General features: G+C 43.9%; 1 protein-coding gene across 1 annotated transcript in view; it reads left to right on the top strand.

Moving 5' to 3' along the window:
• Positions 1-25585, top strand: part of grid1 (glutamate ionotropic receptor delta type subunit 1) — a 571973-nt gene extending 546388 nt beyond the window's left edge. The window contains exons 13-16 of the mRNA XM_033012761.1: positions 11031-11226; positions 14374-14540; positions 18924-19164; positions 24945-25585. Coding sequence (XP_032868652.1) covers positions 11031-11226; positions 14374-14540; positions 18924-19164; positions 24945-25373 — 1033 coding nt within the window. The 3' untranslated portion in view covers positions 25374-25585. The remainder of the gene's footprint in view (positions 1-11030; positions 11227-14373; positions 14541-18923; positions 19165-24944) is intronic.
• Positions 25586-25817: the final 232 nt, after the last annotated feature.

Genomic DNA, 25817 nt, shown 5'->3' with positions numbered 1-25817 from the left:
AGACAAATTAACATCCAAAGGAATAAACTTGATTTTATTGATGTTACGAGTCAAAATGTCATAGCATTAAAGAATGTGTTTGACCTTTTCAATCCTCCTGTATCCTGCATTATTCCAATGTTACAACCAATTGCTCATTCCCAGTTGTCTCTGCTATCTTAATGACCACACTACACTGGTTTGGACTGGCTTGCCATTGTAAACAGTCTTTCTAAAGAGCATGATTGCACCAACAGTTTCAATACTGGGGGGAAAAATACATCAAGAAATAAATATTTGCACATGGTATCAGTTCTGCAGCATTTCTCCAGGTAATTGCAAAACCAAAGATCTTTATCATAATCAACAAAAGCACCAGCATGTGAATGGCTTCTGCATTCTTTAACCTTTAACGTAACCACTCAATGTACCTTATGATTATTAAGTCAGTGCCGGGGGAAATGGGATGGATGACACTTTACATAACTGCATATAGTATTCATGGCATAATAGATGAATGAATGACTCAATAGAAATTAGTAGATATGCACAGAGGCGCAGCGGTAGAGTTGCTGCCTTACAACACCAGAGACCCAGGTACGATCCTAACTAAGGGTGCTGTCTGTACGGAGTTTGTACGTTCTCCCCACGACCATGTGGGTTTTCTCTGGATGCTCCAGTTTCCTCCCGCACTCCAAAGACGTATAGGATTTAGGTTAATTGGCTACGGTAAAAGTTGTAAATTGTCCCTAATTTCCTGAAGTAACAAAGGAGGACCTGGCGTGGGGGGGATGCTGTGAGGAGGGGTAGGGGGGGGAAGAACCAAGGGGGATCTGGCACGGATACTTTGTAACTTTGTAAACGCCTTTATGGGCGACTAATTGCTTACTTTGGGTACGCAAGCAAACATTTAACTGACTGGTCACATGTGACAATAAAGTATTCATTCATTCATTCACGTGTAGGATAGTGGTAGTGTAGTGTAGTGTAGTGTAGTGTACGGGGTGATCGCTGGTCGGCGTGGACTCGATGGGCCGAAGGGCCTGTTTCCACACTGTATCTCTAAACTAAATTAAACTAAATCTAATAACTATTAAATTGACGTGGTTGCAAGCTGATTGAGATTGGGAATTCCTGGAACCCTAACTTGCAGAGGAGAAGACAAATGGAAAAGGAGGGGAGATGATCCTGAAAAACAAAAAAATTGGGATAAAGGCAACAGGGAGAAGTGATCATTGCTTGGAAAGTCAAAAGCAGAATCATGGCCAATTCCTTGTTTTCTCCATCTCTCATAAACAGCAGGATTATATTTTCTACCTAACAATCTGATTTGTAAACTATTTTGTAACCTTTCATTATAAAACCTGTGGGCTATAAATTAATGCTTTAATTCTTTAACGTTAGCTGTGTTAATCCCTTAATGGTCATATATTTTAATGCAATTAGCCAGTCGACTGTAGCCAATTCATGCCACATACCTCAGGGACCCTGGTTCCAGATTCAACTATATCAGTTTCAATCTTTATAAAGAAATTTATTGTATTTTGATCAATTATTCTTAATGGGGTTCCTTAACTACCTGGTTATTAATTAACCTTCATTTATTGCACGATATTAAAATTATCCATTCCCTTATTGTTTATAAAATACAAATCTAGAATATTAGAAACATAGAAACATAGAAATTAGGTGCAGGAGTAGGCCATTCGGCCCTTCGAGCCTGCACCGCCATTCAATATGATCATGGCTGATCATCCAACTCAGTATCCCGTATCTGCCTTCTCTCCATACCCTCTGATCCCCTTAGCCACAAGGGCCACATCTAACTCCCTCTTAAATATAGCCAATGAACTGGCCTCGACTACCCTCTGTGGCGGAGAGTTCCAGAGATTCACCACTCTCTGTGTGAAAAAAGTTCTACTCATCTCGGTTTTAAAGGATTTCCCCCTTATCCTTAAGCTGTGACCCCTTGTCCTGGACAACATCGGGAGCAATCTTCCTGCATCTAGCCTGTCCAACCCCTTAAGAATTTTATAAGTTTCTATAAGATCCCCTCTCAATCTCCTAAATTCTAGAGAGTATAAACCAAGTCTATCCAGTCTTTCTTCATAAGACAGTCCTGACATCCCAGGAATCAGTCTGGTGAACCTTCTCTGCACTCCCTCTATGGCAATAATGTCCTTCCTCAGATTTGGAGACCAAAACTGAACGCAATACTCCAGGTGTGGTCTCACCAAGACCCTGTACAACTGCAGAAGAACCTCCCTGCTCCTATACTCAAATCCTTTTGCTATGAAAGCTAACATACCATTCGCTTTCTTCACTGCCTGCTGCACCTGCATGCCTACTTTCAATGACTGGTGTACCATGACACCCAGGTCTCGCTGCATCTCCCCTTTTCCTAGTCGGCCACCATTTAGATTTAGTCTGCTTTCCTGTTTTTGCCACCAAAATGGATAACCTCACATTTATCCACATTATACTGCATCTGTCAAACATTTGCCCACTCACCCAGCCTATCCAAGTCACCTTGCAGTTTCCTAGCATCCTCCTCACAGCTAACACTGCCCCCCAGCTTAGTGTCATCCGCAAACTTGGAGATATTGCCTTCAATTCCCTCATCCAGATCATTAATATATATTGTAAATAGCTGGGGTCCCAGCACCGAGCCTTGCGGTACCCCACTAGTCACTGCCTGCCATTGAAAAAAGGACCCGTTTACTCCTACTCTTTGCTTCCTGTTTGCCAGACAGTTCTCTATCCACATCAATACTGAACCCCCAATGCCGTGTGCTTTAAGTTTGTATACTAATCTCTTATGTGGGACCTTGTCGAAAGCCTTCTGGAAGTCCAGATACACCACATCCACTGGTTGTCCCCTATCCACGCTACTAGTTACATCCTCGAAAAATTCTATAAGATTCGTCAGACATGATTTACCTTTTGTAAATCCATGCTGACTTTGTCCAATGATTTCACCACTTTCCAAATGTGCTGCTATCCCATCTTTAATAACTGACTCTAGCAGTTTCCCCACTACCGATGTTAGACTAACTGGTCTGTAATTCCCCGTTTTCTCTCTCCCTCCCTTCTTAAAAAGTGGGGTTACGTTTGCTACCCGCCAATCCTCAGGAACTACTCCAGAATCTAAAGAGTTTTGAAAGATTATTACTAATGCATCCACTATTTCTGGAGCTACTTCCTTAAGTACTCTGGGATGCAGCCTATCTGGCCCTGGGGATTTATCGGCCTTTAATCCATTCAATTTACCCAACACCACTTCCCGGCTAACCTGGATTTCACTCAATCACTCCAACTCCTTTGGCCCGCGGTCCCCTGCTATTTTCGGCAGATTATTTATGTCTTCCTTAGTGAAGACGGAACCAAAGTTAGAATTGTTACACATTTCAGAAATTTGACCTATTCACTATTACAGCTTATTAGATTTTCCCAGTCTGGATACAGGTTGATGACCCCCCCTCACCCCCCCCCCCCCCCCCCCCCCCCCTCCACCGCCTTGATCATTGTATTACCATTCAAACATATGCCTCTTATTCCCTGATTTATATTATATTACCACAACTCGAAAATCACATGTTCTTTTGGTAAAGGTACTACTGTTTTTATTGGTATTCATATTGGTTTATTATTGCATGTGTACCAAAATACAGTGAAAAGTTGTTGTTAGCTTGTTATCGAGTCAAATCAAATCATACAGTACATGAGTACAATCAAGCTGTACATACGTACAACAGGTGGTACAATGAGAAAAATATCAGATTGCAGACTATAGTTTTACCGCATTGTGGTGTTACAGTTCCAGATAAAAAGTCCAGTGCCCGCAGTGAGGTAGGTTGGAAGACTGGTGGGGAGGTTGGTCTGTGTGATGAACAAGGTGGCACCCACATTTCCCTGGAATTTCTTGTAATCTTGAGCAGAGCTGCTCTCAAACCAAGCTGTGGTACAACCCGATAGTATACTTTCTATAGTGCATCTGTGGAAGTTGGAAGTTGGTGGAAACATGCTAAACTTTCTTAGTCTCTTAGAAGTAGAGGCACTGAAGTGCTTTCTTTCTAGGAATGCCTAGTTCTGACGGGGGTTCCAACAGTAATGATAAAACAATTGTGGAGAACATCCTAAAACCCTTGTCCTTTTTGGTGGTAGACATTGCGGCTTTGGAAGAAATCTTGTAAATGGATTTCCCTACAGTTATTGTATGCTGATACTGGACGCAATTAATGATTAAGGTGATGTATTGGATCACAAACATGTGAGCTACTTTGTCCGAGATGATATCAATGTCATTGTGTGTTGCTGGAACTATAATGATCTATGCAAGAAGAAAATATTCCATTGCACCTAAGATATGGATGGTAGAAAAGCTTTGTTTAGTTTGGTTTAGTTTAGTGATACAGAGTGGAAACAGGCCCTTCGGATTAGCGAACCCCGTACATGAACACTATCCTACACACACTAGGGACAACTTACAATTTTACCAAGCCAATTAGCCTGTAAACCTGTACGTCTTTGGAGTCTGAAAGGAAACCAGAGATCCCGGAAAAACCCCACAGGGAGAACGTACAAATGCCGTACAGACAGCACCCGTAGTCAGGATTGAACCCGGGTCTCTGGCGCTGTAAGGCAGCAACTCTACCGCTGCACCACTTTGCCTCAGGATTTGCGCATCCTTAGTGCATCAGGGTTTGTTCACTTGCCGTGGAATACCTACCACTGACCTGCTCTTGTAGACCAGTATTTGGGTTTCTGCTTTTGGTGGATTTCTGGTTGATAGTGGCCCAAGGATACTGACGGTGGGGACTTAATGAGCGCAGAGTCATAGAGCACGGAAACAAGCCCTTCGGCCCAACTTGCCCATCGCGACCAAGATGCCCCATCTACTCTTGTCCCACTTACCTGCATTTTGCCAGTGTTTAATTGTTATATGTACCAAACCAGAACAATGACATTCATACTTGCAGCAGAACAGGTATAAACACAGTACACAATAAATAAAACAAAAACAATATTAGTGCAAAACAAAGCAAAAGCTCAAAGTCTAAAATGCAACCAAGACAGTTAATGGCTTGGAGTCTAGTTGATATTTGCAGTGTTTAATGGCCTGATGGTTGTTGGGAAGAAGCTGTTCCTGATCCTGGAGGAATACCACAGTATTCAGTCTCCTATACCTTCTTCCCGATGGCAAGAGTGTATTGAGAGCGTGGTCAGGATGGTGTGGGTCCTTGATGAAGCTAGTTGACTTTATGAGTGCACCATCAAGAGATCCCTTTGATGGTGGGGAGGTCAGTTCCCGTGATGGACCACATTTTGTCATCTCCTTTCATTCCTGAGTGTTTGAGTTGCCCAACCCAGTCTGTGATGCAAGTAAATTATCCCCAAAACACACTAGAAGTGATTTGGCTAAAAACCACAAGAGTTGTTTGGCTCCAGTATACAAGATGTGAGGTTTGAATTGCTCCTGAACCTGCTGATTTTTGAAATGATTATGTTGCTGCAATTTGAAACAAAATCCTCTCTTCCCTTGTGTGCCTACTGCCTCTTTAACTATTTAAGTTAAATTGATTCATTGTTTGTTTTTTGTGCATGGAACAAATTAAAATAAAAACAATTTTTACATGTTCCTGATGTTGGGGGAGTCCAGATCCAGGGGCCACAGTTTAAGAATAAGGGGTAAGCCATTTAGAACGGAGATGAGAAAACACTTTCACACAGAGAGTTGTGAGTCGGTGGAATTCTCTGCTTCAGAGGACGGTGGAGGCCGGTTCTCTGGATACTTGGGGCTAGATGGGGCTCTTAAAGATAGCGGAGTAAGGGGATATGGGGAGAAGGCAGTAACAGGGTACTGATTGTGGATGATCAGCCATGATCACATTAAATGGCAGTGCTGCCTCGAAGGGCCGAATGGCTTACTCCTGCACCTATTGTCTATTGTCTAATTTAAGTAAAATACATTACAATGGGAAGATGGGAAGGATACCTTAGTCCACTCTTAGCACTTGTAAAAACCAAATTAGAGATATTTTTCTCTTTGTCAGCCAGACTTTGCTTTTCATTGTGCAGGAAGGAACTGCAGATGCTGGTTTACACTGACGATAGACACAAAATGCTGGAGTAACTCAGCAGGACAGGTAGCAGGAATGGGTGACATTTTGGGTTGAGACAATTCTTCAGAGTCTAAAGAAGGCTCTAGACCCGAAACATCACCCATTTCTTCTCTCCAGAGATGCTGCCTGTCCCGTTGAGTTACTCCAGTATTTTGTGTCTATCTTTGCTTTTCATTCCTGTGAAGCAGCAGTGATATTTCTGGCCCTTTTTTCTGAAACACCTTTTTGAACTTCCACTCTTTCATGACTAAATATTTCATTTTTTCTGCCTCTGTCTTTATTGATCCTTCTCTCACTTCATCCATCGCCTCGCTTCCCCCCCTCCTCACCCCAAACACAGCGTTCCCCATATCCTCCCTGAAATGTAGCTGACGCCTGTTCAGTGTCACCATCGCTCACAGGGGCGGTACGGTGGCACAGCAGTAGAGCTGCCGCCTTACAGCGCTTACAGCGCCAGGGACCAGATTTCGATCCCAACTACAGTTGCTGTCTGTACGGAGTTTGTACGTTCTCCCCGTGACTGCGTGGGTTTTCTCCGGATACTCCGGTTTCCTCCCACACTCCAAAGACGTACAGGTTTGTGGGTTAATTGGCTTGGTATAAGTGTAAATTGTCCCCAGTGTGTGTAGGATAGTGTTAATGTGCGGGGATCGCTGGTCGGTGTGGACTCGGTGGCACAAAGGGTCTGTTTCTGCAGTGTATTTTGAAACTAAACTAACCTACCCGTGAAATCTGGCTTGTGCATTTACACAGCGTGCTGATAGAACGCTTCCTTCTGCATTTCTTGAAAGCAAAATAATTAGTGTGGCAATAATGTATAGAATCGAGCCTGCCCACTGTGTGTAAGTGAAGCAAACATGCTGGTGATAAATTCCCATTGACATTTCTTCTCCCATCAATTACACCAGCAGATGTTCCCAATATCCAAGGTAAGCCTAGTGATTACGAGCTGCAGATTATTAAAGCCCAGTTCTGAGTCAGGAAGAAAGATGTTTATTCTTGGCAAATGGATCTTGCAGTGGTGGAGCATGGGGCAGTAGAATTTGAGGGAAATTGGAGTGGCAATGACTCATTGAAGGAAATAGCAAGTTACCTCGCAGATTGTGAGACATTGGGCGTTTATTGATCAGACTAACTGCGGGACAAATAGAAGAGAATCTACAGATTAAGGGCGATGAAGAGTAAACTGATGAAGAATAGGACAGTGGGGAAGTATTGAATATCTGATGGTGCTGGAGAGGAGAGGAAATACGAAGGTGTAGCAATGGGGAGTGAACAGTAGTGATTAGTACAGGTGCCAAGGGTTATGGGGAGAGGGCAGGAGAATGGGGTTAAGAGGGAAAGATAGATCAGCCATGATTCAATGGTGGAGTGGATTTGATGGGCCGAAGGGCCTAATTCTGCTCCTATCACATATGAACCTGTGAGGGGCAATGGGGAGTAAATAGCAGAGTGAGGAGCGATGGGAGCTGGATAATGGGATGAGGAACAATATTGTTGGGAAATAGGGAGTGAATGGTATTGAGGGGAAATGAGGAGTGAAACAGGAGGGGCAAGGGGGAGTTAATGTCTAAATGAGGGGCGTTATGGAATGGACAGTAGAATGAAGAGGGGGGGAAGTGACTCTAGTCAGAGTGGCAATGTAGAATTAACCAGTAGCATGATCAAAATTTGGAGTGAAGGAACATAGTGTGAATTAAAGGGGTATTGATGCAGGAAATTGGAAACAAAAACTAAATGCTGTGAAACCTCAACAGGACATGCAGCCTCTGTGGAGGGAGAAGCAATTAATGTTGCAGGTCTGCCAATTTCCCTTTCAGTAGGAGAGAATATGGGTGAGAGATGTATATAACAAATGGAGTGTCTTAAGGGGTTGGACAGGCTAGATGCAGGAAGATTGTTCCCGATGTTGGGGAAGTCCAGAACAAGGGGTCACACAGTTTAAGGATAAAGGGGAAATCTTTTAGGACTGAGATGAGAAAAACATTTTTTTACACAGAGAGTGGTGGATCTTTGGAATTCTCTGCCACAGAATGTAGTTGAGGCCAGTTCATTGGCTATATTTAAGAGGGAGTTAGATGTGGCCCTTGTGGCTAAAGGGATCAGGGGGTATGGAGAGAAAGCAGGTACAGGATACTGAGTTGGATGATCAGCCATGATCATATTGAATGGTGGTGCAGGCTCGAAGGGCCGAATGACCTACTCCTGCACCTATTTTCTATGTTTCTATGTTTCTATGTTTCTATGTCTACGTTAGCGTAAGTCCAAGTGGCGTACATGGAGTAGTTAGATTAAAGGGCCTGTCCCACTTCAGCATTTTTGTCGACCACAGAGTATTAATCTTTGTGGTCCATTCTCTGCAATGTCCTTGCTACCCCCATGTCCCGCGATCTCCCAGATATTAGAAAGAATGGATTTCATTACAATGGCAGCAGCATTACAACAATTCAAACAGTGCTTTCTTTCCACACGGGCTGCAACTTGAAGTGCAGTTGGTGTAATATTCTTTCAGATGCCGGCCACAAAGGAACTGGAAGATTAGTGTGTGTCGCTGACTAGCTCAGTTTATCTTTCATAATTCCTTGACAAGCATACATGCAATGAATATATACAAACATAAAAATAAGAAAAGGAATTACCAATTCAAATTGAGCAGATGAAGCTGGGGAACAGCACTCTTTGGCAGTTAAATATTCATTGATGTTGGCTGGAGTGGAGATAATCTTCTGAAGTGTGTGTACAGAGCAGTGCCCTCCCATTCCAGCTGATCTCACCCCGATGTAAGGTCTTTGACTTCATTCGTATACAATGGAAATGGATTTTAAAAGAGGACAATTGTTTTTGGTGTTACAAGAAACGGTAATCACAGCTGATAGCAAGTGAAACATGAATTAAAGAGTAAAAATGTCAGGTGTAGCAAGCGTATTTAGGATGCACTGCTTAGATTGCAAGATGGTTAGGTACTGGGAGATTTCAAAGAGAAAGCTTATTAAATATTATTCAAATCAATATGTACAGAGGGACAGAGTAGCAACGGTACAACTCCTCTCCCTTCTGTCCCCCCCCCCCCCAATTCTCTTCCCCCTCCCTCCCCCCCTCCAATCTACGCACATCCCCATCACTGGACTTTCCACTATTCACTTTAATTTCATGTATCTTGTTGTGTTCTACTGTTGCCAGCCCAATTTCCCTCCTGGGATAAATAAAGTTCTATCGTATCGTATTTAAAGGAGTCACAGGGATAAGAGGATTTAGCAAAGGTCAAACCTTTGACTTTTTCAAATAGTTGAAAATAACATAAAGTGGCAGAGCTGGTAGAGCTGCTACCTCACAGCACTGGAGACCCGGGTTTGATCCTGACCTCGGGCGCTGTCTGGGTGGAGTTTGCACATTCTCCCTGTGACCTCTGGGTGCTCTCCAATTTCCTGACAAATCTCAAAGACGTGTTGGTTTGCAAGTTAATTGTACCTCTGTAAATAGAATGTTCCTAATGTATCGGCAGTGAATAAGAAAGTGGGATAATGTAGATCAGGTGATCGATAGTCAGCGTGGACTTGGTGGGCTGAAGGATCTGTTCCATGCTGTTCGATGACGTTGAGCTTGGCGGTGGTAAGGCCTTCAACATTGAGCTGCAGTAGCGCTAAATCTCGACAGTTGGCGGCATTTAACGGTGCCGTCTGGCCTGGGAGGCATGGCTTTTAGCGGTCTGCAGACGCGGTAAAGACATTGGTTTAGCTTTATGGGCTTATGAGCCTGTAAGCTACTCGTGTAGGAGGCCGCGGAGAGGCTGTCTTTGTCACCTCCTGTTCCATGCTGTATCTGTGAAACAGATCGGAGTCCCGCCGATAGATTCCTCCGGTCCCTCCGTCCCCATTGTTTAATTATTTTGCATTTTCTATTGTTCTGTATCCTCTTTTAAAAAAATTTCTATATTGCACTACTACGGACTGACGCAAAACTGCATTTCGTTGTACCCATACTCAGTATTTGTGCAATGACATTAAAGTTGAATTGAATTGAATTGAATTGAATAACAATGCTGCTTTAGTAGCTATTCCCTCAGAAGCAACAAAATATTGTTGCAGATCTTCATCAAAATAATTTGTAAATCATGTTTTAATTTTTAATTGAAATCTGTTGAATATCTTACATAATAGGTTTATGTAACAAAAGGTGCATTGCAACCAGGGAAGAGGGGTGGAATGAGGCAACGGCAAACTCAATGGTTGATCTTTCGTTTAGTTTAGTTCAGAGATGCAGCGCGGAAACAGGCCCTTCGGCCCACCAGGTCTGCGCCGACCAGCAATCCCCGCATATTAACTATCCTACACACACTTGGGACAATTTTTACATTTTCAAGCCAATTAACCTACATACCTTTAAGTGTTTGGAGTTGGGGAGGAAACCGAAGATCTCGGATAAAACCCACACAATTCACAGGGAGAACGTACAAACTCCATACAGACTTCACCCATAGTCGGGATCGAACCCAGGACTCCGGCACTGCATTTGCTGTAAGGCAGCAACTCTACCGCTGTGCCACCATGCCGCCCATGTGGGAAGAGAGTTCCCACATTAATGTCTGTTGAACTACTTAGATGATAATTTGATCAGAATCACCAATGATTCTGATATCATTCTGGATTCTGAATCACCAATGGTTTTTGATATGTAGATAAATATTAGACACATCCATGATTTCAGAGGGATTCTTTGTTCCTTAATGAAACTACATTTCACATATGGACAATATTCCACGGTTAAAGATGGGGGTGAGAGTTGAGGGAAGAAATTGAGTCAGTTTATCCCATTAGATTCACATGCTCCGATCTCAAACAGAGGGCATTGCCAGGTTTCTGATATGGTCTTGTGGGGAATAAACTGGTTTGCTTCAGAGCAAGGTCTAAGCCTCCTTTCTTTCATCAACAGCTCCTTCCAAGACCTGGCGAAGCAGTCTGAATTATCATACGGCACAGTGAAGGACTCCTCAGTCTACGAGTACTTTCAGGCAAAGGGCACCAACCCATTGGAGCAGGACAGTACTTATGCTGAACTCTGGAGAACCATCAGCAAACACAACGGTGCAGAAAACTGCATTTCAACCGTGCACGAGGGAATCGCAAAGGTAAACTTTGGACAGGCTTTCTGAAACACAGCAGGGTGTCCATCTGTAGAACTTGTCCGTGCAAATCTCCCGTCCCTCCAGCACACATTCACTCTCCATCACTCCAACTCCACGGGTGGATGAGCCATTTACTTAGCTTCTCCAGCAGTTACCTTGCCAAGCTGAACAGAAGCATAGCAAGGTGTCAGGGACCTGTTGCACGGCAAGGCTGAAGATAGCATTGGAATGGAATGGAATGCTTTATAGAAGGGTATGGAATACCTTATTGTTACATGTGACAAGACACAGTGAAATTCTTTGCTTGCATATCCAAGATATGCAAATAGTCGCCACATAAACGTCGCTGACAAAGTTACAAAGTACCCCCGCCGTTTCCTCCTTAGTTCTCCCCACCCCCCCCTTCCCCCTCCCACATGGCAGTTCCGAGATGCCGGGTCTTCCATTGTTCATGGCCATGTAATGGGTGAAAGAATGGAGAGGTGAGAAAATGGAGCCAATGTATCAAGGAGTGACTCATGGGCAATGGACTAACCTGTCCCTTCCCGTCCCCGCAGAGGAAATGTTCCATTTATTTAGACAGAGAATGGTTATATTATTTATGTCCCCTTCAGTGTGTGGTTCTGGCAAACTAAATTAACAATTCTTCCTCCTCACCATGTGCACAAGCTAAGCCTGGGCGTACCATTCAGCAAAAATAGACTGAGTCAAAACTAGGTGTTTTGGCCAATTTCCACCCAGCACTAACTGAACGCCCCCCCTCCTGCAGCACCAGGGGAGGTGATGAAGGTGGTAGAGTAAACCGGCTCATTGTTCACACAGATCCATGTGAGACATTTTGCTGATCGAACATTTAGCAGAGAGTGCTGTGAATTGATGGAGAAAATCGATGGTGAATTTGCCGCAGTCTACATGGCAACTATTGGTGTCCACTGCCAACAGTCCCAATGTCAAGAGGCACAAGATACTGGTGTGTCTAGGACAGGGAAGCATTATGCACCATTTGAACCCATTGATGGTAGACTTGTAATATCCCATGAGTATTTTACACTGTGTAAGAACACAGTTTAATAATAATCATAATTACTTTTTAAATTACTTTCTTATTAGTGAATCAGGTTGGTTTATTAAAGTGTTAATAGTTTGCCAAGTGAACTTGCCTTGATGATATGTGATGAGGTACAAAATAAAGAGAATTAAGAATGAGGCGAGGAAAGATTTTCTTACGCGGTGTGTGGTTGGAATCAGGAATGTGCTGTTGGAGGTTCCATGGTGTTCCCAAAAGGGAATGGGATAAGTATGTGGCGGAGAAAAGTTTTCAAGGCTGAAATGAGAGAGTTGTGCTTATTGAGTCAACTCGGTCATGGTGGGCCAAACATCCCCCCCCTCCGTGCTGAAATGATTCTATGAATATGATTCTATGAAACCATAACAATTAGTTGGAGGCTTAATTTGAACATGGCACTCATCTGTTCACTTGGTTCATGGCCTTTCAGTTCTTGGACAATCATGTATATTGTCCACAAGCGAATGGGCAAGGATCGAACTCAAGTCCCGGGGATCCACCTCAGTGAGTAAGAACAATGAGAACAGAACAACGGCTTAGATAAACATAATTCACAGCATCAGGAACAAGAATGAAAAAGATTTAGTCTCTCGACAAGGCAGTGGAGTGAATTCTCAAAGACAGTTTCTTGACGTGTAGATTAATAATGGAAGTTGGCTCCAAATTAACCAAAATTGGGGAATATGGGATAAAAATATTAAATGCTGTGCCTGGTATGTTTCCACACAATCCCTAAATTATGCCAACACATGTGTGAGACTGAGAATCAATAGAAAAGTAATTATAAGAACATATGGGGGGTTAATCGTAAGGCACAACAAAGTTCTCTGTTAAGAGTTTCCAGAGGATGTCAAATTTGGTCATTAATCTTTTCAGATTCACATGGGTGTAGAAAACATCTGTGGTAATTTTACTTGATTTGCTTTCCCAAGGGTACTTTACTAAAGTACACAAAGCTGGGAGTAGATAGCGTGACAGGCAGCATCTCTGGATAGAAGGAATGGGTGACGTTTCGGGTCGAGACCCTTCTTCAGTCTGACGAAGGGTCTCGACCTGAAATGTCACCCATTCCTTCTCTCCAGAGATGCTGCCTGTCCCGTTGTGTTAAGGCCCTGTCCCAATTTCCCGAGTTACTCACGAACTCCCCTGAGTTTTCCCCTTGAATCAAATTCGGAGAATTACAGTAATAGCCGTTCGTAGGTACTCGGGGCTATTTTTTCAACTCGTGGACATTTTTCAACATGTTGAAAAAACGTCCCGACTTACCTGATGCCCCGAGTTCCAACGGCTGGCATTACGAGCCACTACGAAACATACAAAACTATGGCCTCCTACGAGCTCGCATCCGACATTACCCGACATTCCCCGAGTTCGAATCAAGGGGAAAACTCGGGAGAGTTCGTGAGTAACTCGGAAAAGTGGGACAGGGCTTGAACTCCAGCATTTTGTTTCTTTCTACGGTGTAAACCAGCATCTGCAGTTCATTCCTACACCTGAGAGTGGATAGGCAGATAACCTGTTGCCCAGTCCTTTTCCTGCTCTCTGTGGGGAGAAGTATAGAGGCCTCCTCTAGCATTCAAGTTGCCTTTCTGTCCTCCCGAAATCTCCCACACCTCCAATGCACCTCACTCATTGCCTTTTCATGTCAGTTGTTCTCTCAAACCAAAGGGAGGACTGGGCAAATAAGATGGGAGGAATTTTTCCTTCAGCAATCCCTTGTGGGTATTAATTCTGTAATACTTAAATAATCGACTTCAAGGCTGCAGTAAGATCTAATTAAATGCAGCAAATCTCTGCTGGTGCTCCTCATGTTTGAATGAAGTGCATTAGTCCCTCTGAATGACAGTAATTTATAAATAACAACCTTTTGGATCAGCTGCCTTTTGCAGTCCTGGAAACAAAACAGGTTAATTCGTGGATCGAATAATCCGTCTGCACTTTGCATTTAATTTCTCCTGATAGATTCTCTCTAATCCCTACCTTTGCCTCTCAGGTACAATTCCAGCAATGTTAGAGGGTGTAGAGATTCTGCCTCGCAATGATCTGCTAATTGTTACAATTTTTATTTTTTGCTCTGCCAACAGATAAAGACGGGAACATATGCGTTCCTGTGGGATATGGCCGTGGTGGAATACACTGCACTGACTGATGATGACTGTTCTCTGACTGTGGTGGGGAACAGTGTCAGTAGCAAAGGGTATGGGATTGCACTACAACATGGAAGTCCCTACAGGGACCTCTTCTCCCAGAGGTAAGGGAAACACCAAATCTATTTGTATTACCAAGAACTGTGATGGTCAGCCATTGTTTATAGGACTCTAAACATCCCTGTGATCTGATTCATCACCAATTTTTTGAGCAATTTTGGTCACCTCAACTGAGGAAGGATGTGCTGGCTCTGGAGACGTTCCAGAGGAGGTTCACAAGAATGATCCCAGGAATGAGTAGGTTAATCTATGATCAGCGTTTGTCGGCTCTGGGCCTGTACTCGCTGGAGTTTAGAAGAATGAGGGGGGGCCTCATTGGAACGTACAGAAGAGTGAAAGGCTTGGATACAGTGGATGTAGAGAGGATGTTTCCACCAGTGGGGGAGTCTAGGACTAGAGGTCAGAGCCTCAGAATTAAAGGAAGTTCTTTTGGGAAGGAGATGAGGAGAAATTTCTTTAGTCAGAGGGTGGTGAATCTGTGGAATTCTTTGCCACAAAAGGGTGTCGAGGCCAAGTCAGTGGATTTTTTTAAGGCAGAGATAGACGTATTTTTGATTAGCACAGGTGTCAGAGGTTATGGGGAAAAGACATGGGGTTAGCAGGGAGAGATAGATCAGCCATGATTGGATGGCGGAGTAGACCTTATGGGCTGAATGGCCTCATTCTATTCCAATCACTCCTGACCTTATGACCAATGATAAACTAAAATAGTTTGGCCAAAGTGATTTCGCACCTATGCACTTGCCATTAAAATTGTCCAGGTTACTTAAAACTAGACTGCTTAAGATTCTGGAATACTAGAATCTAGAAAAATTAATTATATTCCCCTCATCATCCCTTCCTTCCTCAATACCCAGGGCATTGGCAAGTTAGGCAATCTCCACCCACCTCCACACTCAATAGTCATTAAACATGTTAAAGTTGCGTTTGTGTGTGCAGCAAATGTGTAATGTGCTACCACAAACATTGTCAAATTTCAATATGACCTCTCCCCTGGATCTCAGCGGGAGAGCAAATTTGGGTACAAACATTTTAAAAGTAAATGCCAGTTTGATTTGTGAAGGAATGTGAACAGTAAGGATTGTAGCACTGCAGAGCTTATTTAAGTAATAAATTCCTCTCAGGGAGAAGTAGTGTCTGGCCATGAATGATAAATCACCCATTTATACATTTTCAGGGATTTAGTCTGCCAGAGTAACTGTCTGCACTGTCTGGTGCCTGGAATCAATTGCCATTCGCACTGCATCTTTTTAGAAAATATGTTCACAGAATGTTTTCTATTGAAAGAGAAGATATAATGCTTTGATGGTCTTGATTTAGGACTTGCCATAATCTATGATTAAATGAAGAGCCAACATCATTTTAGACCAAGCAGTTCAGCCTTTGCACGAACCTTCCACATAGAGACTTCCTGCCCTGGTACTGATTACTGGGGAAAAAGCTAAAGAGATTTGGAATGGAAGCTCCATGTGAATAGAGAAATAATTGCCTGCAAATCAGTAAAGTAAAGTAAAGTAAAGTAGCCTTTATTGTCATTCAGACCTTGCGGTCTGAACGGAATTTTGTTGCCTTGCAGTCCTACATATAGTAAAAAATGGCAAAAACACACACAAAAAACACAAATTAACATCCACCACAGTGAGTTGAATACTCCTCACTGTGATGGAAGGCAAAAGTCTTAAGAAAATCATAGAAGCCCTTTGATTGCAAGTGGCAAGAGTCCATAAAGGCTTGGATGGAGAATCAGACAGTCACAGGGCAAGGAAAGGAAATGATTGCCAGGGGTGTGAGAGACATGGGTTAGTGCGGATGATAGACCTGATGATTTGTGGGGGGTTAGATTGATGATTTGGAGAAATGGTTGGTTTGGAAAGGTTTTGCCCTGGTCATTTGAAGGGCAAGGATGGGGAGGGAGAAGGTTTGGAAAGATGATGGGGGAGATTTGAACTGAAAATTTGGTTGGGGGGGTGGGGGGATGCATAGTTGATTTGAGAGGTTTATGGAGATGATTAGTGGTCTGGGCAGGTGATTTGATGAGGTTGAGTAGATGATTTAGGGGATGCACTGATAAACAAGACAAGAGACAAGACAAGATAGTTTATTGTCATGTGTCACAGATAGGACAATGGAATTCTTGCTTGTTGCAGCACAACAGAATATTGTAGGCATAAATACAGAACAGATCAGTGTGTCTATATACCGTAGACCATATATATACACATAAATAAACAGATAAAGTGCAATAGGCTGTTATAGTTCAGAGTTTGTTTGAAGTTGTGTTTAATAGTCTGATGGCTGTGGGGAAGAAGCTGTTCCTGAACCTGAATGTTGCAGATTTCAGGCTCCTGTGCCTTCTACCTGATGGCAGCGGGGAGATGAGTGTGTGGCCAGGATGGCGTGGGTCCTTGATGATGTTGGCAGCCTTTTTGAGGCAGCGACTGCGATAGATATCCTCGATGGTGGGGAGGTCAGAGATTTGTGGTTTGGGGGCTGATGATTTGTGGTTTGGGGTAGATGATGTGGGTGTTGTATGGGACCGATTGGATGATCTGTGGAAGTGGGGCAGATATTTTAGGTGTTGGAAGATGATTTGGGGTTGAGCTAATTTGGAGTATGGACTAATGTTTGAAGGGGCTTGAGTTAATGATTTTAAGGGGTTGGGATTATGATATGGGGGTTGGGCAGATAATTTGGGGGAATTGTTCCGAAGATTTGAGGTACTTCAACTGATGATTTAGAGGATTGGTCTTATGAATTGAAGAGGTGTCAGGCAAAGTTTGTGGAAATGGGCAGATAATATGAGGAGATCAGACTTCTGACTGGGATGGAGCCAAGCAAATTGGTGATGGAGCCATTGGCCAGAAACCTGGGGGCACCTTGAAGATGATCACAGGGCGGTCCAGGCGGGTGACCGGGAAAGGTCAGTCACAGTCAAGCAGATAATGGATGAATAATACTAAATCCGTATATGCACAATTTGGCATCTTTATGTGTTATTCATCAACATCCACATGATAGCATGAGCTACACACACAAAGAATGGTTTTGGCTTTGATCAGAAAATGTTCCCCCAAGTACAAATATATGAGCTCCCCAGGATAGAAGTCGTACAACAGAGATTCAAAAACCAGGTTAGATCATGTGCAGGTGTCCCAGCACCAGATCTTTGGAAGGGTATGTTAGCCTTGGAGGGAGTGCAATATAGATTTATGAGTGAAATCTGGGCTCCAATGGGTAAATTATGAGTAAGGACTACAGGACAGCATCCTGCGTTCCCTAGAATTTAGTGGGAACAATTTTACTGAAGCTTTTAAGGTATAAATGAAGGCAAACATGGTGGAAAGAGCCCAGAGCAATGGTATAGTCTAGAAATTAGGTGCAGATCAGCACAAATGCATTACATAGAAACATAGAAACATAGAAAATAGGTGCAGGAGTAGGCCATTCGGCCCTTCGAGCCTGCACCGCCATTCAATATGATCATGGCTGATCATCCAACTAAGTATCCTCTACCTGCCTTCTCTCCATACCCCCTGATCCCTTTAGCCACAAGGGCCACATCTAACTCCCTCTTAAATATAGCCAATGAACTGGCCTCAACTACCTTCTGTGGCAGAGAATTCCAGAGATTCACCACTCTCTGTGTGAAAAATGTTTTCCAAATCTCGGTCCTAAAAGATTTCCCCCTTATCCTTAAACTGTGACCCCTTGTTCTGGACTTCCCCAACAATCATTCCTGCATCTAGCCTGTCCAACCCCTCAAGAATGTTGTAAGTTTCTATAAGATCCCCCCTCAATCTTCTAAATTCTAGCGAGTACAAACCGAGTCTATCCAGTCTTTCTTCATATGAAAGTCCTGCCATCCCAGGAATCAGTCTGGTGAACCTTCTCTGTACTCCCTCTATGGCAAGAATGTCTTTCCTCAGATTAGGAGACCAAAATTACAGTGTTGCCCACTACTTTTAGCTTTGTCCTTGGAATGAGATATCAACCTAGATCATCCCTAGATCATGTGCTATCAGTGAACCATAGTTACCTAGCTTGCAGGGGTACGGTACGTTGGACTGGCAACATTTCACACAGTGAATGATTTTTGCAACAAAAAACGTTGAAATGAAATGATGTTTTGAAAAATCAGTTTTGGACAAGTTGTTCTCAGTGTGAGAGACCCAGTAACAAAGGAGCGGCATTTTAGGAATACTATCGGAAATCAGCAACAAACATATTCTATTGAGCAATAGAGTTAGGTCCCGCAGGTAATTCTGAATGGCTTCCATGAATAGCAGCAGGTAATTATGAATGGCTTCAAGCTACTCTTCGGAGCTTGGTAATGGAGAGGAAGAATCGAGTGTGATGATGTTTGAGTGTTGTGTTGGAGTTTGTGAGCAATGGTAGTGTGACTGATACTCTACCCCATCTGTGTGCAGGATTCTGGAGTTGCAGGACACTGGGGATCTGGACGTGTTCAAGCAGAAATGGTGGCCAAAGATGGGTCGGTGTATTCTGAAGTCTCTCTCCGGTGGCCAACCAGATGGACAGGCACTCAAACTGCAGAGCTTTGCTGGTGTCTTCTGCATCTTGGCAGCAGGACTTCTTCTCGCCTGCCTTGTGGCAGCTTTGGAAATCTGGTGGAACAGCAATCGATGCCATCAGCAAAGTCCCAAGGAGGTAAATCTAACTGGCAGGTTTGTTCTAGTTTTTAGTTTTAGCGTTAAATTGTGGAAACAGGCCCTTCGGCCCACCGAGTCCATGCCGACCAACAATCTCCCGTACATTAGTTCTATCTTATCCCAGTTTCACATCGGACACACCAGGAGCGATTTACAAAAGCCAATCAACTTACAAATCTGCATATCTTTGGCAAATGTGGGAGGAAACCATCTTTTTCATTATTCCTTCCAAAGTGGATAGCCTCACATATTCCTACATTATCCTCCATCTGCCGACTTCTTGAAGTTCACTAACTTATCTGTATCTTTGCGGGCTTCTCTTCCCAACTTGTTAACCCATTTATCTTGTTTCATCCGAAAATCTAGCTGCAGTACTCTCGTCCCTTCATCCAAGTCATCAATATAGGTTACAATTAGTTGACTCCAGTAACATTCCCTGTGGAATCACACTGGTCATTGACAGATGATCTGCGAATGTCCCATCTATCCTACCTTACTGCTTTCTGTTAGTTGACCACTCTTCTATCCATGTTATATATTTTACCCTCAACCATGCACTCTAACTTGGTGCACTAACTCATTATGTGATTAGCTTCAGGAGGTCCAAATACATTTCATCCATTGCTTCCCTTTTATCCACCTGTTTGTAATACCTGCAAAGAACTCTAGCAAACTTGTCAAACATTATGTTCAAGAAGGAACTGCAGATGCTGGAAAATCAAAGGTAGACAAAATTGCTGGAGAAACTCAGCGGGTGCGGCAGCATCTATGGAGGGAAGGAAATGGGCAACGTTTCGGGCCGAAACGTTACCTATTTCCTTCGCTCCATAGATGCTGCCGCACCCGCTGAGTTTCTCCAGCAAATTTGTCAAACATTATTTCCCTTTCCAATGTTGACTCTGCTTGAGTCAAAGGCAAAACAGTTATAATGGGTGACTTCAATCTACATATAGATTGGGTGAATCAAATTGGCAGGGGTGCTGAGGAAGAGGATTTCTTGGAATGTATGCGGGATAGTTATCTAAATCAACATGTAGAGGAACCAACGAGAGAGCAGGCTATTTTAGACTGGGTATTGAGTAATGAGGAAGGGTTAGTTAGCAGTCTTGTTGTACGTGCCCCCTTGGGCAAGAGTGACCATAATATGGTTGAGTTCTTCATTAGGATGGAGAGTGACATTGTTAATTCAGAAACAATGGTTCTGAACTTAAAGAAAGGTAACTTTGAGGGTATGAGACGTGAATTGGCCAAGATTGACTGGCAATTAATTCTAAAAGGGTTGACGGTGAATATGCAATGGAAGACATTTAAAGACTGCACGGATGAACTACAAAAATTGTTCATCCCAGTTTGGCAAAAGAATAAATCAGGGAAGGTAGTACATCCGTGGATAACAAGGGAAATCAGGGATAGTATCAAAGCGAAGGATGATGCGTACAAATTAGCCAGAAAAAGCAGCATACCGGAGGACTGGGAGAAATTCAGAGACCAGCAGAGGAGGACAAAGGGCTTAATTAGGAAAGGAAAAATAGATTATGAAAGAAAACTGGCAGGGAACATAAAAACTGACTGCAAAAGTTTTTATAGATATGTGAAAAGAAAGAGATTAGTTAATGTAGGTCCCTTGCAGTCAGAAACAGGTGAGTTGATCATGGGGAACAAGGATATGGCGGACTAATTGAATAACTACTTTGGTTCCGTCTTCACTAAGGAAGACATAAATAATCTGCCGGAAATAGCAGGGGACCGCGGGTCAAAGGAGTTGGAGGAATTGAGTGAAATCCAGGTTAGCCGGGAAGTGGTGTTGGGTAAATTGAATGGATTAAAGACCGATAAATCCTCAGGGCCAGATAGGCTGCATCCCAGAGTACTTAAGGAAGTAGCTCCAGAAATAGTGGATGCATTAGTAATAATCTTTCAAAACTTTTTAGATTCTGGAGTAGTTCCTGAGGATTGGCGGGTAGCAAACGTAACCCCACTTTTTAAGAAGGGAGGGAGAGAGAAAACGGGGAATTATAGACCAGTTAGTCTGACATCGGTAGTGGGGAAACTGCTAGAATCAGTTATTAAAGATGGGATAGCAGCACATTTGGAAAGTGGTGAAATCATTGGACAAAGTCAGCATGGATTTACAAAAGGTAAATCATGTCTGACGAATCTTATAGAATTTTTCGAGGATGTAACTAGTAGCGTGGATAGGGGAGAACCAGTGGATGTGGTGTATCTGGACTTCCAGAAGGCTTTCGACAAGGTCCCACATAAGAGATTAGTATACAAACTTAAAGCACACGGCATTGGGGGTTCAGTATTGATGTGGATAGAGAACTGGCTGGCAAACAGGAAGCAAAGAGTAGGAGTAAACGGGTCCTTTTCACAATGGCGGGCAGTGACTAGTGGGGTACCGCAAGGCTCAGTGCTGGGACCCCAGCTATTTACAATATATATTAATGATCTGGATGAGGGAATTGAAGGCAATATCTCCAAGTTTGCGGATGACACTAAGCTGTGGGGCAGTGTTAGCTGTGAGGAGGATGCTAGGAGACTGCAAGGTGACTTGGATAGGCTGAGTGAGTGGGCAAATGTTTGGCAGATGCAGTATAATGTGGATAAATGTGAGGTTATCCATTTTGGTGGCAAAAACAGGAAAGCAGACTATTATCTAAATGGTGGCCGACTAGGAAAAGGGGACCAGGGTGTCATGGTACACCAGTCATTGAAAGTAGGCATGCAGGTGCAGCAGGCAGTGAAGAAAGCGAATGGTATGTTAGCTTTCATAGCAAAAGGATTTGAGTATAGGAGCAGGGAGGTTCTACTGCAGTTGTACAGGGTCTTGGTGAGACCACACCTGGAGTATTGCGTACAGTTTTGGTCTCCAAATCTGAGGAAGGACATTATTGCCATAGAGGGAATGCAGAGAAGGTTCACCAGACTGATTCCTGGGATGTCAGGACTGTCTTATGAAGAAAGACTGGATAGACTTGGTTTATACTCTCTAGAATTTAGGAGATTGAGAGGGGATCTTATAGAAACTTAAGGGGTTGGACAGGCTAGATGCAGGAAGATTGCTCCCGATGTTGGGGAAGTCCAGGACAAGGGGTCACAGCTTAAGGATAAGGGGGAAATTCTTTAAAACCGAGATGAGAAGAACTTTTTTCACACAGAGAGTGGTGAATCTCTGGAACTCTCTGCCACAGAGGGTAGTCGAGGCCAGTTCATTGGCTATATTTAAGAGGGAGTTAGATGTGGCCCTTGTGGCTAAGGGGATCAGAGGGTATGGAGAGAAGGCAGGTACGGGATACTGAGTTGGATGATCAGCCATGATCATATTGAATGGCGGTGCAGGCTCGAAGGGCCGAATGGCCTACTCCTGCACCTAATTTCTATGTTCTATGTTTCTATGTTTGAGGGTGACACAAAATGCTGAACTCAGCAGGTCAGGCAGCATGTTTAAGAAGGAACTGCAGATGTTGAAAAATCGAAGGTACACAAAAATGCTGGAGAAACTCAACGGGTGCAGCAGCATCTATCGAGCGAAGGTAATAGGCAACGTTTCGGGCTGAAACCCTTCTTCCTATTTCCTATTTCCTTCGCTCCATAGGTCAGGCAGCATCTCTGGAGCAAAAGGATAGGTGACATTTCGAGTCAGGACCCTTCTTCAGACTGAAACCTGAAGTCTGAAGAAGGGTTGTGACCCAGAACATCACCTCTCATTTTCTCTCCAGTGAAGCTGCCTAACCTGCTGAGTTACTCCTGCATTGTGTGTCTATCTTTGGTACAAACCTTCACCTGCTTTTCTTTTTTTGCTACATTTTGACTCTTGTTTGATTCACTGAATTTCTAAATGACATGCTATTATCTGCTCATTAGTAGTTTTCTGTGATTTCCCATGGACAGATGTTTCACTAACTTGTCTATAAATTCTCTCTACCTGTCACTCTCCTTTCCAAAATAACAATATTTGTTGTTTTCTAATCCTCCGAGACTGCAGAATACAGAGATTACAATCAACATACCCAATATCATTGCAGCCTCTTACTGTACTTTAAGAACCTAAGATCAAGCCGATTTGCACGTCATTTACGCGACATCATTTACGTGTTACACCGCGCGCGTCGTGGCGCGCACATGATGCGCGCATGGTACGCATTACGCGTGCATGGTGCGTGGTGACATAGGCAGTGACGCGCGGTTGCGCGCGGCGCCCCAGGATTTTGGGATGTACAAAATCTTTGCTCGCCATCTATGTGATGCGCAAATGACGCCCACGTAGTACAGGCCCTTTACTTTGTCCAATAGTTTCCTTCTTGTAAAATAAATAGTTCAGTGTTCCTCCTCCTTATATCGCCGTGATTAACTGTTATTATTAGAATAATCTTAATGTTTTAAGACTAATCCAATATAATTACCTTCAAAGTCTGCCATTTCTCTGCTTTTCATTACTAATTCCCCAGTTATCCTCCTAGGGACCAGTTGTTTATTTTAGTTACTCTCTATTTATATATTCGAAGAAGGTCTTACTTCCTGCTTTGATAGTGTTTGCCAGAGAGCAGCGGTGTTGGGTTACAATGGGAATCGAGGTCTCAATGTAGCAGAACCACATGGATTTGCAAATCTCCGATGTATTCAATTCAAAAACTTTAGTCTCAGGAGCAAGTCAACCCATGCTTCAAAGAAACTACCTCATCCTTTGGTCACGAAGCAAGCCAGCAAGCCCCAGGTCCAGGCACTTTATATTCCATTGGGATTTCTTGCTCATGTCCTTAAGGACAAAACACCTCATATTCCGTCTGGGGACCTTGCGTCCGTATGGCATTAACATTGAATTCTCCCAATTTTGCTAGCCCTTGCTGTCTCCTCCCCTTCCTTAACCCTCTAGCTGTCTCCTCCCACCCTCCCATCCGCCCGCCCTCGGGTTCCTCCTCCTCCTCCCCTTTTCCTTCTTTCTCCCCCCCCCACCCCCCATCAGTCTGAAGAAGGGTTTCGGCCCGAAACGTAGCCTATTTCCTTCGCTCCATAGATGCTGCTGCACCCGCTGAGTTTCCCCAGCAATTTTGTGAGCCCTCCCACCTGGCAGCTTACTTTCTGCATTTACAGCTGAGAAACATCCTCAGTGGCAGAAGGCTAAAACACCAGCAACTGTGTGAAGGGCAAAGTATTCCCCAAACTCCCTTGCCTGGACCCCTTATACTTGTTCCCCCCTCCCCTTTCATTTTGCTCACTCTCCCTCTCTACCCCAATCTCTCAGTCCCCTACCCTCCCGTGTTCCCATAGTTTCTCCACACTCTGTCCCTGTCCCCTGCTCCTTTGCCCCTTCCATCCCTTGCTCTCCATCCTCTTGCTCTCTCCCACTCCATCACTCCTCCCTCCATTATTCCATTTCCCTTGCTTCTTTCTTCTATCCTCCATTTCCTTTAACTCTCCTACCCTTTGTTCACCTCTCCCATTCCCAGTCCCCTCTCCCCTCTCCCCCTCCCTCTCCCCCCTCTCCCCCCCCCCTCCCTCTCTCTTCCATCCCTCTCCCCTCCCCTATCCCTCTCCCCTATCTCTTCCCTATCTCTCTCCCTCTCTCTTCCTCACCCCCTCTCCCCCCCTCCCACCCTCTCCCACTATCTCTCTCCCCGTCTCTCTCTCTCCCCTCTCTCTGTCACACACACACACACCATGTCTCACTCTACACCCTGTTCTCTCCCTGTCTAACCACACACATACTCCCCTCCCATCTCCCCTGGTCCTCCTCTGGCTCTCCTGGCTCAGTCTAACGAGATGTTTCTTGTTCAGGATAAGGAGGTGAACCTGGAGCAGGTGCACCACCGCATGGACAGTCTGATGGACGACGACATGGCCCACAAGCAGATCTCAGCCGCCTCCATCGACATCTCTGCTCTGGATATCGGCAGCAGGCAGGCAGGCCAGGGCATGGAGCCCGTGCGTGATTACCAGAACACCCACATTTCAGTCAGCACTTTTTTACCAGAACAGTCTCATGGTACAAGTAGGAAGCTCTCCTCCCTGGCCAGCACCAACCTGTCTCTGCCTCTCAGTAGTTCAGCCACACTGCCGTCCATACAGTGCAAGCATCGATCACCAAACGGAGGACTCTTTCGCCAAAGCCCAATCAAGGCACCAATGCCCATGTCATTCCAGTCTGTGTCAGGTCCTGGGGGGCTCCCAGACGCGATGGAGCCTTCCCACGGGACCTCCATATAACTTCAAAACGCCGCATGGCAACATTTTTAATATAAAAAATTTACAAAAAAAAATCTAGCATTTTCATGTAAATACTTGTAAATAATTCAAGAATGAAGTGGGGTAAAGTGTATTTTGAATATTCTCAATTTTTGAAGTCAGTAGATCATGTATGAATGGCTTTGTAAATTTTGTTCTATACAAATAAAAAGCAGAATTACTTGTGATGGTTATTGGGGGTGTGCAAGGGCTTTTCTTGTTCAGTGGGGAATCATTAAATTGTTCAGCGACTTCCTGATTTGCAGTGGCTTAGAAATTAGATTGCAACTCGCTGCATGGTTTGAACCCCATGCAATGGACAATCTGTTTCCTCCACTCAGGAAGTTCACAGGGGACTTCTAATTAGGATGCACATTAGTACATCTCATGACATCAGACCTTTTTGCCAAGAAAAATTGGAGTTCC

The sequence above is a fragment of the Amblyraja radiata genome, chromosome 37 (genome assembly GCF_010909765.2).
Source record: "Amblyraja radiata isolate CabotCenter1 chromosome 37, sAmbRad1.1.pri, whole genome shotgun sequence".
Lineage (NCBI taxonomy): Eukaryota > Metazoa > Chordata > Chondrichthyes > Rajiformes > Rajidae > Amblyraja > Amblyraja radiata.
Note: the sequence above shows the minus strand (reverse complement) of the source record. Positions and strands in the feature narration are given on the sequence as shown.